Source organism: Microtus ochrogaster, unplaced genomic scaffold (genome assembly GCF_000317375.1).
Source record: "Microtus ochrogaster isolate Prairie Vole_2 unplaced genomic scaffold, MicOch1.0 UNK32, whole genome shotgun sequence".
In the NCBI taxonomy this organism is placed as follows: Eukaryota; Metazoa; Chordata; class Mammalia; order Rodentia; family Cricetidae; genus Microtus; species Microtus ochrogaster.
This window is the reverse complement of record NW_004949130.1, coordinates 3,263,101-3,277,107: the sequence shown is the minus strand read 5'-3', so window position 1 is coordinate 3,277,107 and position 14,007 is coordinate 3,263,101. Positions and strand designations below refer to the sequence as shown.

At 45.6% G+C, this 14,007-nt stretch overlaps 1 protein-coding gene across 1 annotated transcript; it reads right to left on the bottom strand.

The window, feature by feature from the left end:
• Positions 1-362: 362 nt before the first annotated feature.
• On the bottom strand, positions 363-7,572 carry Cebpg (CCAAT enhancer binding protein gamma). The gene is made up of 2 exons (XM_005368426.3): positions 7,436-7,572; positions 363-1,164 (listed from the first exon to the last, which is right to left on the bottom strand). The coding sequence occupies exon 2, from the start codon at positions 1,066-1,068 to the stop codon at positions 616-618; it is 453 nt and encodes a 150-aa protein (XP_005368483.1). The 5' UTR covers positions 1,069-1,164; positions 7,436-7,572; the 3' UTR covers positions 363-615.
• Positions 7,573-14,007: the final 6,435 nt, after the last annotated feature.

Sequence of the window (14,007 nt, the reverse complement as noted above, 5' to 3'; positions counted from 1 at the left end):
GCCCTTTAAAACTCACAAAGGGCAGGGAGCACTTCTTTCATTCCTAAATGCAATTTGTATTTTGACATGACCTGAATGGGGTTTCTTTACTTTGCCTGAAGTCATTTTTAAAAAATACGTACTTGTTGGGATAAACAATGCCAATTATGGTAACACAAGTTTATACTAGCTGTAAAACAGGGCCAAATTATTATGATTGGTTTCTGAAGCCCTAGAATTTACAATACACAATTTAAACAAAATCACAAATCAAGGAACACAGATGGAATCCAGCTTTTCTTAATCCACGGTATTGTCTCATTAAAACCCAAAACCTTCTATATGCCCCTCCACTTTCCCATTCCTAAAAAAGATGCATTTCTGGGGAAGTCAGGATTTATTAAGAATATTAAGGTCCAGGAATTTTAACCATAAACCCTAAGTCTTCTTTTAGTTCTTCAAAAATCCATTATCATTTAAGACCAGATAAATTACATGGCTAATCAACTGTTCAGTGCTGAGCCTAGAAAATAACCTCCAATGGAACAAGACCAAGCTCAGCCATGGAACCAGGCAGTACAGGATGGTCACACCTCTCATGTTCAAGCCACAAAGCTGTGGTGCCTGGAAGGAGATCTACTGCCCTGTGTCATCAGAATTTGTCGTCGTAGTTTCAGTGCTGATGGGCTGCACGTTGTCAGCGAGGTTGTGTGCATGCTCCAGAAACAAATCTTTCAGTACACTTAATTCCTTTGTCAGCAACTTAATTTTGGCTTCCAACCGTTCATTCTCTTCTTTGAGCTGGTTCACTCTTTGCAGTGTATCTTGAGCTTTCTGCTTGCTTTTTAACCGGCTCTTCTTCACGGCCATATTGTTCCGCTCTCTGCGCTGGCGATATTCATCACTATTTCGATCCATGGGTGAGCTCTTTTTGCTTTGCTTGCTTGGAGGCACAGCTTTACCTCCTCCCCCAGGCCCAGCGGGCACCAGCTGAGGAACCTGCTGTAAGCCACTGGCATGTGCCTGAGTATGAATGACACTTATTCCGTTCACTCCTGGAGTAGTGGCTGGCTGCGACAGCTTGCTCATTTGGGCGTGTTCCTTTGCCAACACAGAACAGGCAGAAACCAAAGCAATGTGATCAGCAGAGGCCACACTCAACTGCCAAAAAATCTTCACATGTACCTAGTTAGAAAATAAGTTGCATTAAAATATTTGAAATGACAGGATCAAGTGAGATTAAACTTGATGGGACCTATTGCAGGCAACCATTATTTGGTTTTTCTGACACATCTGCCAACTATTGCAGTGTTTCCAAATTTCAAAAAATAAGTTGGTTCAGAAACACCATAAGCTGAAGGCAGCCCCACCTGGGCATAGATGTGATTATCAATAAGGGGAGGGAAAAAAAGCATAACACAAATTAGGTAGCACACGTGAGCTAACAGCACTTGGACAATCTGAGCTGTCTGGATGGAGTGAGCATGGAAAAGCAAGTTCAATATTGTAAAAGGGACACCTGCAATGAGGGGGGTGTTTCAGTCTGCAGAACCCAATGTGCGGCTATGATGGCAGCACATCCCTTACTCAATATTCCCAGGGTGACTTCTTCACCTATTATGGGCTATTTTTTAAGGCAAGGTATTTTGAGTTGGTTAGTTGATTTGCCTTTTTATATTTTTAGTAACCTTATATGATAGTTTACTGAAATTTACTCAATTGGGTTCTTGATTTGGGAACAGAGACATCCAATAAAGTACCCCCATTCCAGCCTGCATCTGTTTTTATTCTTGACAGAATCGCCTAGTCCAGCAGTTCTCAATATGGAGGTTGCAATCCCTTCTGCAAACTTTTATCTCCAAAAAATATTTACATTATAAATCATAACAGTAGCAAAGTTACAGTTATGAAGTAACAACAAAAATGTTATGGTTGGGGGATCACCACAACATAACGAACTGTATTAAAGGGTCACAGCATCAGGAAGGTTGAGAACCACTGGCCTAAACATACTGATGAAGAAACAATGTTCTAACGATACAGTCAAGGAAGGTCAAGTACTGGAACCCAGGCAGGACCAAGGACAAATGTAGCCAGTGTTGGGACCCACTTCTCCCGCAGGGAGCTCAGCAGACACTGAAACACTTCTGTGGAGAAAATAGTGAGAGCTGGCTAGCTGTGGCTATAACTAACCCCTCTGGTCACCCGTGAACTGTGGAGTGTGAAAGCACACCCCACCGACCTCGGCCATAGAGGACAGGTCACTACAAACTGAAGAGCTGAGTCAGCTGTGTCCACTAGGAGACACAGAACCCTTACAAGTGTATGCCCAGCTCTTTTTCCAGAACTGCTGTTGTCCAAAACAACATCAATGGACAAAGCTGGGGAAGTTCACCAGAGTTAGGAAAATGTCCCAATGAGTACACCCAATGTAAACACCAGTCCAGTCAGTAAACATCATCAGCTTCACCCAAACTTTGGTCAAGCCTTCCTTCAAGCATGCTTATTAAGTTGGCCTTTTATTATTTATTACTATTAGTCTTTGCCTTTAAATGTCCATATATCATTACTTTGAATTGTTTTTAAAAAGCCACTTAGCCAGCCCTGAGCTAGTGGGTCATCTGTTCTTACTCCAGCACTAAAGCAAGACAGAAAGCTTCCTTCCAAGCCATGATGGATATGGACTCCAAGTTATGCTCAATAACAGACATTTCACAATTTCCCTTGAAAATGATTATGTGGCCTAATTTTTCTCCCACTTAAAAGGTGGCTGTTCAAAATACAGAAAGTAAACTAATTAAAAAATAAGAAGTGGGTATTAAGCCACCCTAGCTGCCATGGAACACTGTTGCTTATCAAGTTGGTATAATGTTTAATCCAACTTTAAAGACTTATATGATTTAATGCCTCTCCTGGGATTCTATTTCTTATATTCTTCTTCAGAACCAATCTCTACAGTCAATCTGTCCTAGCTCAAAAACAGCCAACAATCCAAAGAAGTGCAATTAGACACCAGATCAAATCTTTCCTTGGCTCTGGCTCCCTCATTTTACCCCAGACATACCCCTTCCCTCCTCAAGCGTTAACTGCCCATCCATACAAGAGACGTGGAAATGGTACAATGCCCAACGAACAAAATACCATGAACTCCAGTCACTAACAACTTACTCACAACAGGCTTCAAATTCAGTGATGTCCTGCCTATTTCTGAACCAAAATACAAGAATGGGGAAGGGTTCTAAACAATCTTACTAAGGTGCTAACCAGAGCAAAGGAGAGGTTTTGAGTGCACCTTTGGGATAGAAAAACAAGAATATTGTTTACTGAACCTACAAAGTTGCAAGAAAAAGGGAGTGGAAATAAAAAGTAACTCATGATTGTCAAAAAATAAAAATAAAAAAGTAGGCTGGACAAAGTGGTGTAGGCCTTTAATGCCAGTCTTGGGAGGTGGAGTCAAGTGGATCTTTGTGAGCTTGGAGGTTAATGTGCTCTGCTGGTCTGCGAAGCAAGTTCCAAGACAACCAGGGCTATGTAGAGATCTTTTGTTTTTTTTTTTTTAATTTATTTATTTATTAAAGATTTGTCTCCTCCCCGCCACTGCCTCCCATTTCCCTCTCCCTCGCCCGATCAAATCCCCCTCCCTCATCCTTTCTTTAAAAAAAAAAAAAAAAAAAAAGTCGGGCAGTGTTGGCACATGCCTTTAATCCCAGCACTCAGAAAGCAGAGGCAGACAGATCTCTGTGAGTCAAAGTCAGCCTGGTCTACAGAGAAAGTTCCAGGACAGCCCTACACAGAGAAACCCTGTCTTGGAAAAAAAAATAAAAACAAAAAACAAACAAATCTTCAACCAGTAGATAGGTCAAAAAAGTAACTCTTTTTTTCTCTCTCTCTTTTTTTTACACTTTCAAAAGAACGTGATTATCTTTCAAAGTAAAGCTTCTACATAGAACAGAAACGGGGAAGAGACAGAAATTTTTAATAAATAAATTTTTTAAAAAAGTATTTTTTGTTTGTTTTTCGAGACAAGGTTGCTCTGTAGCTTTGGAGCCTGTCCTGGAACTAGCTCTTGTAAACCAGGCTGGCCTCGAACTCACAGAGATCTGCCTGTCTACCTCTCGATTGCTGGGATCAAAGGCGTGTGCCACCACCGCTAATTTACCAAGCTTCTAACAGATCACAAACGTCTGCACTGAACAGACACTTGTTATGTATGCTTTTGTTCCTTTCACAAACATTTACTGAGCTCTACAGCAAAGCAGTCTGACATTTAGTATCTCGATATTTAACCTTAACTCAAAGTCTGGCTCCTGAATGGACCAGTCTATTCCAAAGTTCAGTCCACAGGAAGCTGGGTGGTGCCTCCTTCCTTGTACTTGTCAATCACCCAAGAAGCAATAGGAAAGCTGAGGAACAACAGACCTCAAAGTGGTCTCTGGACCGAACACCAGCAACTCTTACAAGCGCCAATTCTCAGGCTGCCAGACCAAGGAAGGAGTTTTCTTTCAGGGGTGCTCCCAACTGATTTTGGTGGCACTGACAAAGGAGAACTATGGCTGCGTACAAGCAATGAATCTTAAGAATGTGGGGCTAAATAAAATGAGTTAACAGTTCTTTTTCAAATGCAAATTTAATTCAAGTAATGTTCTTTCAAAAGAATAAAACAATGAAACACTAAAATGCTAGAATAGTAAAATGGGATTTTTCTCAGTTTTTACTTGGAACAATAAACCTGTACAGAATTTTCCTAGCTTGTCTTTTTTTTTTTTTCATAAATTTGGATAGAATCACATATTTCCCCCATTGGCCTCTCAAAATAAATTTTTTACTGAATTTCCTTAATGAAGGTTGAGTCTTCAAATTTACAAACAAAAATATATCATCACATCTATTGTCTCTCTTAATGCCACAGAAATTACCTCAGGCTGACATCATCTCTCAGGGGCCCTAATCTCAGGTGTAGTAGCCTGAGCTCCCCAAGCACTCACTATCTAGACCAGCTAGGGCAGTGGTTCTCACCCTTCCTACCGCTGAGACCCTTTAATACAGGTCCTCATGGTGTGCTGACGCCAACCATAAGATTATCTTTGTAGCCAATTCATAACTGTAATTTTGCTACTGTTATGAATCGTAATATAAATATCTGTTTTCCAATCTTAAATGACCCCTGTGAAAGTTTTGATTGTCCGACTCCCAAAAGGCTTGAGACCCACAGGCTGAGTTGCTGATGTAGGGCAATCTTCTACTCAAACCTAATTATGTCACATCTTGCTCCTGAAAATCAATGTCTCTGACTCCAAAGTTCACATCCTAGCCCTCTACAGTTCCTGCTTCCTTACACCCAACTCAAGACCACTACACTACCAAGTGTCTTCCAAGTGGTCTTGTCTTCTCTGTGCTTTCTGTCCTTTCTGCTCCCCCAGTTTCTTTGGCAACTCCAGCTTCACTGTGTCTCCATGGAGACTGTTGGAGGCAGGGTCCATGAAGGAGAGGACACTGTGAAGAGTCCTGTGAAGTGTTCCACTGGAGGATGGGAAGAAAATATATGCTTGTTTGGGTACTATCCCTTAAACCTACTCACAGTATTATTTATCACATCCAAAACAAAAACCTTGTTTATAGATTTGTATTTATTAGATCCTTTTCAGGTCTCCCCCCACCCCTTCTTCTTTAATGGCAGGGCAGGGCAACAGGGTGGGTAGGGGACCAATAATAGTGTTAAGAACCTATGCAACCAAGCCGGGCGATGGTGGCGCACACCTTTAATCCCAGCACTCGGGAGGAAGAGGCAGGAGGATCTCTGTGAATTCGAGACCAACCTGGTCTACAAGAGCTAGTTCCAGGACAGGCTCCAAAACCACAGAGAAACCCTGTCTCGAAAAACAAAAACAAACAAACAAAGGAACCTATGCAACCACCCCACAGAGGGAAACCTAGAACTGCCATAGCAGTCACTACTGTGACTGAGTGAGGCAACTCTGGACCAGGCCCTGTGTCTCTTTCTCATGAGCTCAGGAGGGAATGTTCCCAGGGGCTTTTCCGGGGATCATTTAATTCACCAGGGATGAAAGCAGCTCTCCAAGATCACAGAGCCTGGCTGACTATCAGGACGTGCTTGGGAGAACTTATACTGGGGGAGGGGTGGTGTCTGTTCCCACTTATTTGTTTCTGATAGGTAATAAAAATAACTGAGCCAGTCGAGCATGGCCACCAGAGGCAGGAAACAGCTCAACAGCATCCTGTCATTAGTTAGTTTTTCAGAAACAGGGAAATAACCCCAGGGGTTGCTTATCAAAAATACTACTCAAGTGGCAACAGCTGAACAGACCTTAGAGAAGCCTAGGAGTGTGGCTCAGTGGTGAAGGGGCTTGCCCCGCCATGCAATCAACTCTTCTATGTAGAATTCTCAGTCAAGAAAGCCCTTACGGTGCTTTATCTCAAATTTTCCCCTGTGAAGACAGGTCTGCATTCAAATAAGTATTCAAGTGGGTGGAAACTCGGAGACACATCCCCCAGCTGTTGTGCAACCCACAAAGGTTAAAACCTTTCTAAAATTGACACATCTTATGATGCAGCTTACCGAAACAACACACACACACACACCAACTCAAACAAGAGCAAAACTAAACATGCCAACGTTCTTAGGACCAGACACCCAAGCGCACTCGGAGAAACAGACCATCCTTCCCCTCACACATGCACGCCTGACCTCTCCACCTGGATACCTCCGCTGGCTCTCTTCCCGCGTTCCCTCCAGCCGTGCTAAGGAAAGGCTTCATGACTCGACCTTCTGCTTCTAGTGAACTGGTGGTCGATGGGCGATCTAGGATGCCCTCCCCCTCCCAGTGGACTGCAGGACACGCGACCATCTCCAGAACCAAAGCCAAACACCCCTTTTACAACGTTATGTGTTTAGAAATCGAGTGTTTTCCCTAGGTGGCCACTAGATTATTAACTCCAAATAAGACCCGGGCCCTCCCCACGTCAGAGATGTTTGGGAAGGGACAGTAAAGAGTCCTAGGTGGCTCCAAAGTAAGATTCGGTCCACCTTCTATTCTAGGAACACCCTCCATCCCCAGGGGCCAATGCGCGCCGGGCTTGTCACGCTGCACGTCGCAGGGGGCCGGGTTCTGGAGGGGCCACCTGGTCCTCCATCCCTTCCCCGACTGGGGCGAGGGGCGCCCGAGGAGGGGGGGAGCGCGGGGGTCGGCGCCATGCGAGGCGGCGCTGAGCCGCGGCCAGAGATGAGCTCAGCCCCGCCGGGTGTTGCCCGCAGGTTGCATCAGACGCCGCTCCGGGCCCCCGCCCGCGCCACCAGCCGCCAGGGGCCTTCCGGGCCAGCTTGCCGATTCGGGCAGGGCCGGGTCTCATCGGGCCGGGCTGCCGCCTACGCAAGCGGCGGGCTCCACCGCGGCCTCCTCCCCAGACCCCTCCGAGCGAGAGCCCGCGGCCTCCTTACCTGCACCTCCGGCCGGCCCGTCCGCCCCCAGGCGGCCTCCACTCTGAGCGGCCCCGCGCGGCGCGGCCCGACCCGACCCAGGCCTCGCAGCCCGCGAGACGGCGAGGAGGAGCGACGGTTACGAAACCGGCAGCCTCCGCCCGTTCCGCCACCGCGGCCACCACCGGCTTTCCCCCTCCTCGGCGGGTCCGCGCTCTGCCGCCGCCGCCGTGACCAATAGAAGCGCGGGTCTGAGAGCGACGCGTTCGCCCCGCGAGACGGGCAGCGCCACCAGCCAATCACGGCCCGTGTGACGGCGGGAGGCGGGCGCGCGGCGGGGCGGGACCGGCGGGCGTGGTGGGCGTGGCGGCACCAGCGGTGGCTGGAGGCGCGCTCGGTGGTTCCCCCTTAGGCTGCTGGCGCTGGCGGGCGGCGGCCCCGAGCTGTGGGAGTGACCCGCAGAGAGGAAAGTTCTGTCGGTGTTGGAGGCTTGAAAAGACGGTCACCTTGTGAGGCTACCTGCCTTTGGGAAACGACATTTCCTAAGGTGGTTAGGCCTGAGGGCCCCGAGAGTTTGGGAAACTTTGACAAAAGCAAGTTACTCAGTCCGAAGTAGGGTTAGTACACTTGTCACACTTGGGAACTGCTGACTGTGGCTCCCTGTCAAATCATGATTTCCAAAGTGTGCTCGCTTCCGTGAGGACGGGTGATGGACATGACATGGTCTCTTAAAAGTCACTAGCTGTCCTGGTTCTCCCGAACACTTCACGGGAGGATCAGAAAGCATTTTTGAAAAACAGGAAGCAGCGCGCTGGGTGGAGGACAGAGCCCTCCTGATAGGTTTGATTGCTTCCTATTTAGCAACGCTTAGGGTTCGAAACTCCCAGGCTTTCAAAGAGGAAACGTTTCTTCATCGCCAAGGCCAGAAGAGCAGCACTCCAGACTGTTTCGAGGAATCCCTGGGAGATGAGAATACCTGCCCGGGGGGGGGGGGGGGGCACCACAGAGTGAACCCTGATAACCTCGAGCCCACTTGGGAAACTAACAATGTCATCAAAATCAATATGTCTCTTTAGACTCGGATCTCTGTGTTGTGAGCCGACCTTTCTTCAAGACTGTCAAAGTTGGACTATGCTCTCTGTTCCTCCCATAATCATGATTTTTATCTCTGATATTGTCTAGTCATGTAAAAATTGTATAGAAAATAAAAACCGAAAAAAAAAACTTAAAAAACAGCCTTGCATGTCATATGTATATTGAGTTAGCCTCTGGTTTGCCAGCCTCTGTGCTAACTGCGCTCTGTGTTGTGTCTAGACAAGCCTTCCACACCCAGCCGTCAGGCAAAGTCCGGGAGTCTTGAGATTTCCTCGTTAGCTGGTTACTGGTAGTGCTTTTCCTGTTTACAAACATGTATTTGGTGCCAACTATGTGCTAAGGTGTGGACTAAGAGCTGGGAGTCAGCAATAAAGAAGACAAACTCACAGTCCCTGCCCACATGGAGCTTACTCTGAGAACCAGAGACATGACTCAAGCCCCATTTTCATAGACGCTTAAGGAAAAAAGTCCAAGATGCTGGGAGAGATTATAAAATGGGGAACAGACCTGACCTGATGGGTAAGATGAGGAGGGTTGGCTTGGGTGCCGCTAATGAGATAGGTGTACCAGTCCAAGGCAGTGTCTGCCTAGAGGCCCTGTGATGGGAGGAGCTTAACGTCAAAGTGGCTGAGGCAAGAAGTCCCAGTGGAGACTGATGGGATAAGGCCGACCATGTGACTCCAATAAAGGTTTTGATAAGGGGGTGCTTGAACCCAGGGTGTCCATACAGGGTAAGCCCACTCCCATTAACCCAGACCCCAGGCAAGGGGTACTGTTGTTTACCCTCAGGAAGTGGAAACAACATAAGAAAATGAGAGCCTGAGGAAGAATCTGCTTCCAGGTTGTAGAAATCTAGGCCACTTTCTTACAAGTCACAAAGAAAGACACAGTGAAGGAAAAATGTCATGTGCCTCATGAATATGTCTTAGAAAGCCAAATATGCTGTAATCCAGCAGGATATTAAAATACCCTTTCGAAGGACGTGAGAAGTAGGGCATCCTGCTGGTTGAATAATCCAGCCACTTGACAGCTACTCTGACTAATCCCGTGTTCCTAAACCGCTGTGGTCCAGTGTGACTGGAATATTTGTTTACACTGTGGGTCTCTGCCTAAGGCGCCTTCTGGGTGGTTTAATAAAGAGCTAACTGGCCAATAGCTAGGCAGGAGAGAATAGGTGGGACGTATAAGAAGAAAGAGAGAGAGAGAGAGAGAGAGAGAGAGAGAGAGAGAGAGAGAGAGAGAGAGAGAGAGAGGGGGGGGGGGAGAAAACTGGAAGGAGGAATCTAGGTGGAATTTTGCCAGCAGACCAGAGCAAGTCAAATGTGCTGGACGAAGAAGAGGTAACCAAGCCATGTGGCAGAATGTAGATATGAAAAATATGGGTTAATTATAAGAGCTAGTTGGGGAAAAGCCTAAGCTAAGGCCAAGCTTTTACAACTAATATGTCGTCTCCGGGTCATTATTTGCGGGCTGGCGGTCCAAAGACCGACCAACAAGAAGCTTGCTACAGAACAGAGTCAGAAGGTTCCTGCACAGCTTCAACTCTTTCACAGAAGTGTGACCTTAGGCAAATTAGTTAACCTCTGCGTCATCTGGAAGTGGGAGAAGGTTCCTGCACAGCTTCAGCTCTTTCACCAAAGTGTGACCTTAGGCAAGTTAGTTAACCTCTGCACACTCTGGAAGTGGGGATTGTAGTTGGGGTTTTCTTTGGGCCACCAACCAGCTCCCAAATAAAAACACAGAGACTTATTATTTATTGTGAATGTTTGGCCTTAGCTTAGACTTGTCCCACTAGCTTATTTATTTTGGTTTTTTTCAAGACAAGGTTTCTCTGTAGCTTTGGAGCCCGTCCTGGAACTAGCACTTGTAGCCCAAGCTGGCCTTGAACTCCGAGATCCACCTGCCTCTGCCTCCGCCTCCTGAGTGCTGGGAGGCACTACCGCCTGGCTCCCTATTGGCTCTTTTAACTTAGTTTAACCTGTTTCTATTCCTCTACGTTCTGCCTTGGGCTTTTTACCTTACATTCTGTGCATCCTGTTGTCCTATTTCCTCAGTGTCTGGCTTTCTGGCCCCTGGTGTCTGCCTGTTCTCCCCTTTCTCCTCAAGCCTAAATTCCTCTCTCTCCTTACTCTCCCTGCCTGCAAGTTCCACCTATCCCTCCTTCCTTCCTATTGGCTATTCAGCTTTTTATTAACCCAATCAGGTGCCTCAGGCAGGCAAGGTAAAACAGCAACACACCTTTGCATAGTTAAACAAATATTCCAAAACAAGGGATGAAGGCCGGGCGGTGGTGGCGCACGCCTTTAATCCCAGCACTCGGGAGGCAGAGGCAGGCGGATCTCTGTGAGTTCGAGACCAGCCTGGTCTACAGAGCTAGTTCCAGGACAGGCTCCAAAGCCACAGAGAAACCCTGTCTCGAAAAACCAAAAAAACAAAAAACAAAAAACCAAAACAAGGGATGAAAACAGTGTTAGTGTGAGGATTGAAAGAATTCATGTTAAGCCTCTGCCTCCTACATGGCAGGAACTATTAATATTGACTGGGATTAGTGTGGTGCAAATAGCTGAATAATGAACAAGTATGTTCACAGAAGTAGAGGAGACTGAAACACACTTCAGAATTAAATCAGAAGAACGTTTGCATTGCTCTAATGACTCAATCACTCAAACACATATAATATTTTTTTTGTTTTTGTTTTTTCGAGACAGGGTTTCTCTGTGGTTTTTGGAGCCTGTCCTGGAACTAGCTCTGTAGACCAGGCTGGTCTCGAACTCACAGAGATCCACATGCCTCTGCCTCCCAAGTGCTGGGATTAAAGGTGTGCGCCACCATCGCCCGGCTCAAACACATATAATATTGAAGGTGTTGATATTAATGTTCCCATTAGATTTTTTTCTAATAGTAAATTTAATTACCTCATCTTCATTTATTTCCATGAAATAAGGACGAGGGGAAAATTAGAAATCCATTTTTTTCTTTTAGATATATTTTTTAAGTTAGATATGTGTTTATAACTGTATGTTTGCACACCTGAGTGCAGTGTCCAAAGAGTCCAGAAGAGAGTGTTGGATTCATCTGGGGCTGAAGTTACAGGTAATTTATGACCCACCCACACAACCTGGATACCAGGAATTGAACTCTCCCAGACCACTACAGATGCAGTAAGCACTCTAACCTCTGAGTCATCTCTCCAGCCCATTGTCTGTTTGTTTTTAAATTGTATTTTTATCTATTGGTTTATTTATCACGTGTATGAGTGTTTTGCCTACATGTATGTGCACCATGTGTGTGCAGTGCTTTCAGACACCAGGAGAGGGTGACATATCTCTTGGAACTGGAGTAACAGTTGTGATCTGCCATGTGAGTGCTAATCACTGAAACCTGGCCCTTTGTAAGAGCAGTCAGTGCTCTGAGCCACCTCTTCAGCTCAGTTTTTGGAATCCCAGTACTCGGGAGGCAGAGGCAGGTGAATCTCTGAGTTCTAAGCCTTCCTGGTCTACATCGTGAATTCCAGGACAGTCAAGGCTACACAGAGAACCCTGTCTCAGGAAAAAAAAAAAAGACTTGGGCCTCACACTATAGCTCAGGCTGGTCTAGAGCTACTACTCCAAGCTGGACTTGAACTCACGGGAATCTTCTTTCATTTTCTTGAGCTTTATACACCACACCCTGCTTGAAAACTCTTATCTGAAATCCAGATAAACTGAAGTTTCTTTTGCAAATTTAAGGATAATATGTGTTAAGGAAAGTTTCTTAGAAAACTTAACACAGCAAATCACCCTGGCTGGTGGTCTGGTCTGGACTGTGTCCTATCCTGAGAACTGAGAAACCAACCATCACAGACTGGAGTCTCTCATTTTCCGTGCTTTATTAGCACTTTCAGAGATTATTATACCGCATTGAGTAAGGATCCTTTGATTAGAAAGAAGTTGACTGTTTGGGTTTTGTTTGTTAATTTTCTTTTTGTTTGAGGATTTAATTTTTGTTTTGAGTTTCTGTTTTGTTTTGCTTTGTTTTGTTTTGTTTTGTTTTGTTAGACTGAGTCTCACTATACAGCCCTGGATGGCCTGGAGACCAGGCTAGCCTCAAACTCAGAGACTTCACCTGCCTCTGCCTCCCATGCCCTGAAATTTTTATTTTGTTTTTATACAATCTTTCTTTCTTCCTTTCTTATTTTATTTTGTTTCTCTATAGTTTTGAAGCCTGCCCTGGAACTAGCTTTTGTAGGCCAGGTTGGCCTTGAACTCACAAAGCTCCACCTGCCTTTGCCACCCAAGTGCTGGTATTAAAGGAATGCTCCACCACCACCCAGCCACAGTCTTTCTATTAGGCCTGTGTGGCCTCAAATTTGCAATCTTCCTGCCTCCACCTATTTAGTACTAGGATTATAAAATAGGACATTAGGTGTGGCTTGGTGCTGCTCATCTTTAATCTTAGCATTCAGTAGGCAGATATAGGCCTTTGTAAGTTTGAGACCAGCCTGGTCTACACAGAGAGTTCCAGGTTAGCTGGGGCTACACAGGAAGACCCTGCCTAAGTGTGTGTGTGTGTGTGTGTGTGTGTGTGTGTGTGTGTGTGTGTGTGTGTGTGTGTGTGTGAGTGTCATGAAAGATTTTCTGGTTCTCTTCATTAAATATCTAGATCATGTCAGAACCAAAACCAATCTCAATCTCTCACTGTCTCTCTGTCTCTCTCTCTTTCTCTCTCCCCTTCTCTCCTTATATTTTTCTGCTTGCTCTTAAACTGGCCATGGGTAGCTTCAATGTTGACAGCCTCAGTAGTAAAGAAAATCCATCTATCTTTTTAAGTTCTTGTTCTAAGAGTTTCAGGCAAGCTCTCTAAAACTGGCCCAGTTGGGTCAAGTGCTCCTCCATTAGTGATTGAATGACTAGGGACAGGGCACAGTGCACTAACATAGAGGAGCTGTTCTCAGTGAAAATGAGGGGTTGCTGAGCCAACAAATCAATGGATATCACTTGAAATAGTGGATCTTCCTGTTGGAAGCGTTGGTCACTCAGACTGACAGGTATGTTCTTTCTCCTGAAACATGGGCCTCATCCTTGAGGTTTTACCTATGAGGACATGATCTAGAATTGTAAAAGCTAAGACACTAGTTTATCATCATAGAACAGCCTCAGGTTCATATATGAATCCTATGCATAACAGAGAAAGCCAGCAATGCAAACTTCAACAATTGGCAAGGATTATCAATAACTACTAAAACCCGCTTTCCCACATGTTGAATATCATTATCGTATGCAGTAAGATGTCATTGTGCACAGAAGGCAGTTTTGTGCCATGTGAGTATATGTGAGTCTTCGCACATGAGGATAAATACTTGCCATCTGTACATGTAATGATATCTCTGCCCACTAGGACCAATACCCCGCTTCTGATACCAACTTCTAAAATACCATGACCAAAGCGACTCTGGAAGAAAGGGTTTACGTTGACTTACGGTTCCAGAGGGGGAGTTCACAATGGTGGGGGACGCATGG

Coding starts and splice junctions, on each gene's coding strand:
- Cebpg (XM_005368426.3), bottom strand. CDS start 1,068: ATGAGCAAGCTGTCGCAGCCAGCCACTACTCCAGGAGTGAACGGAATA.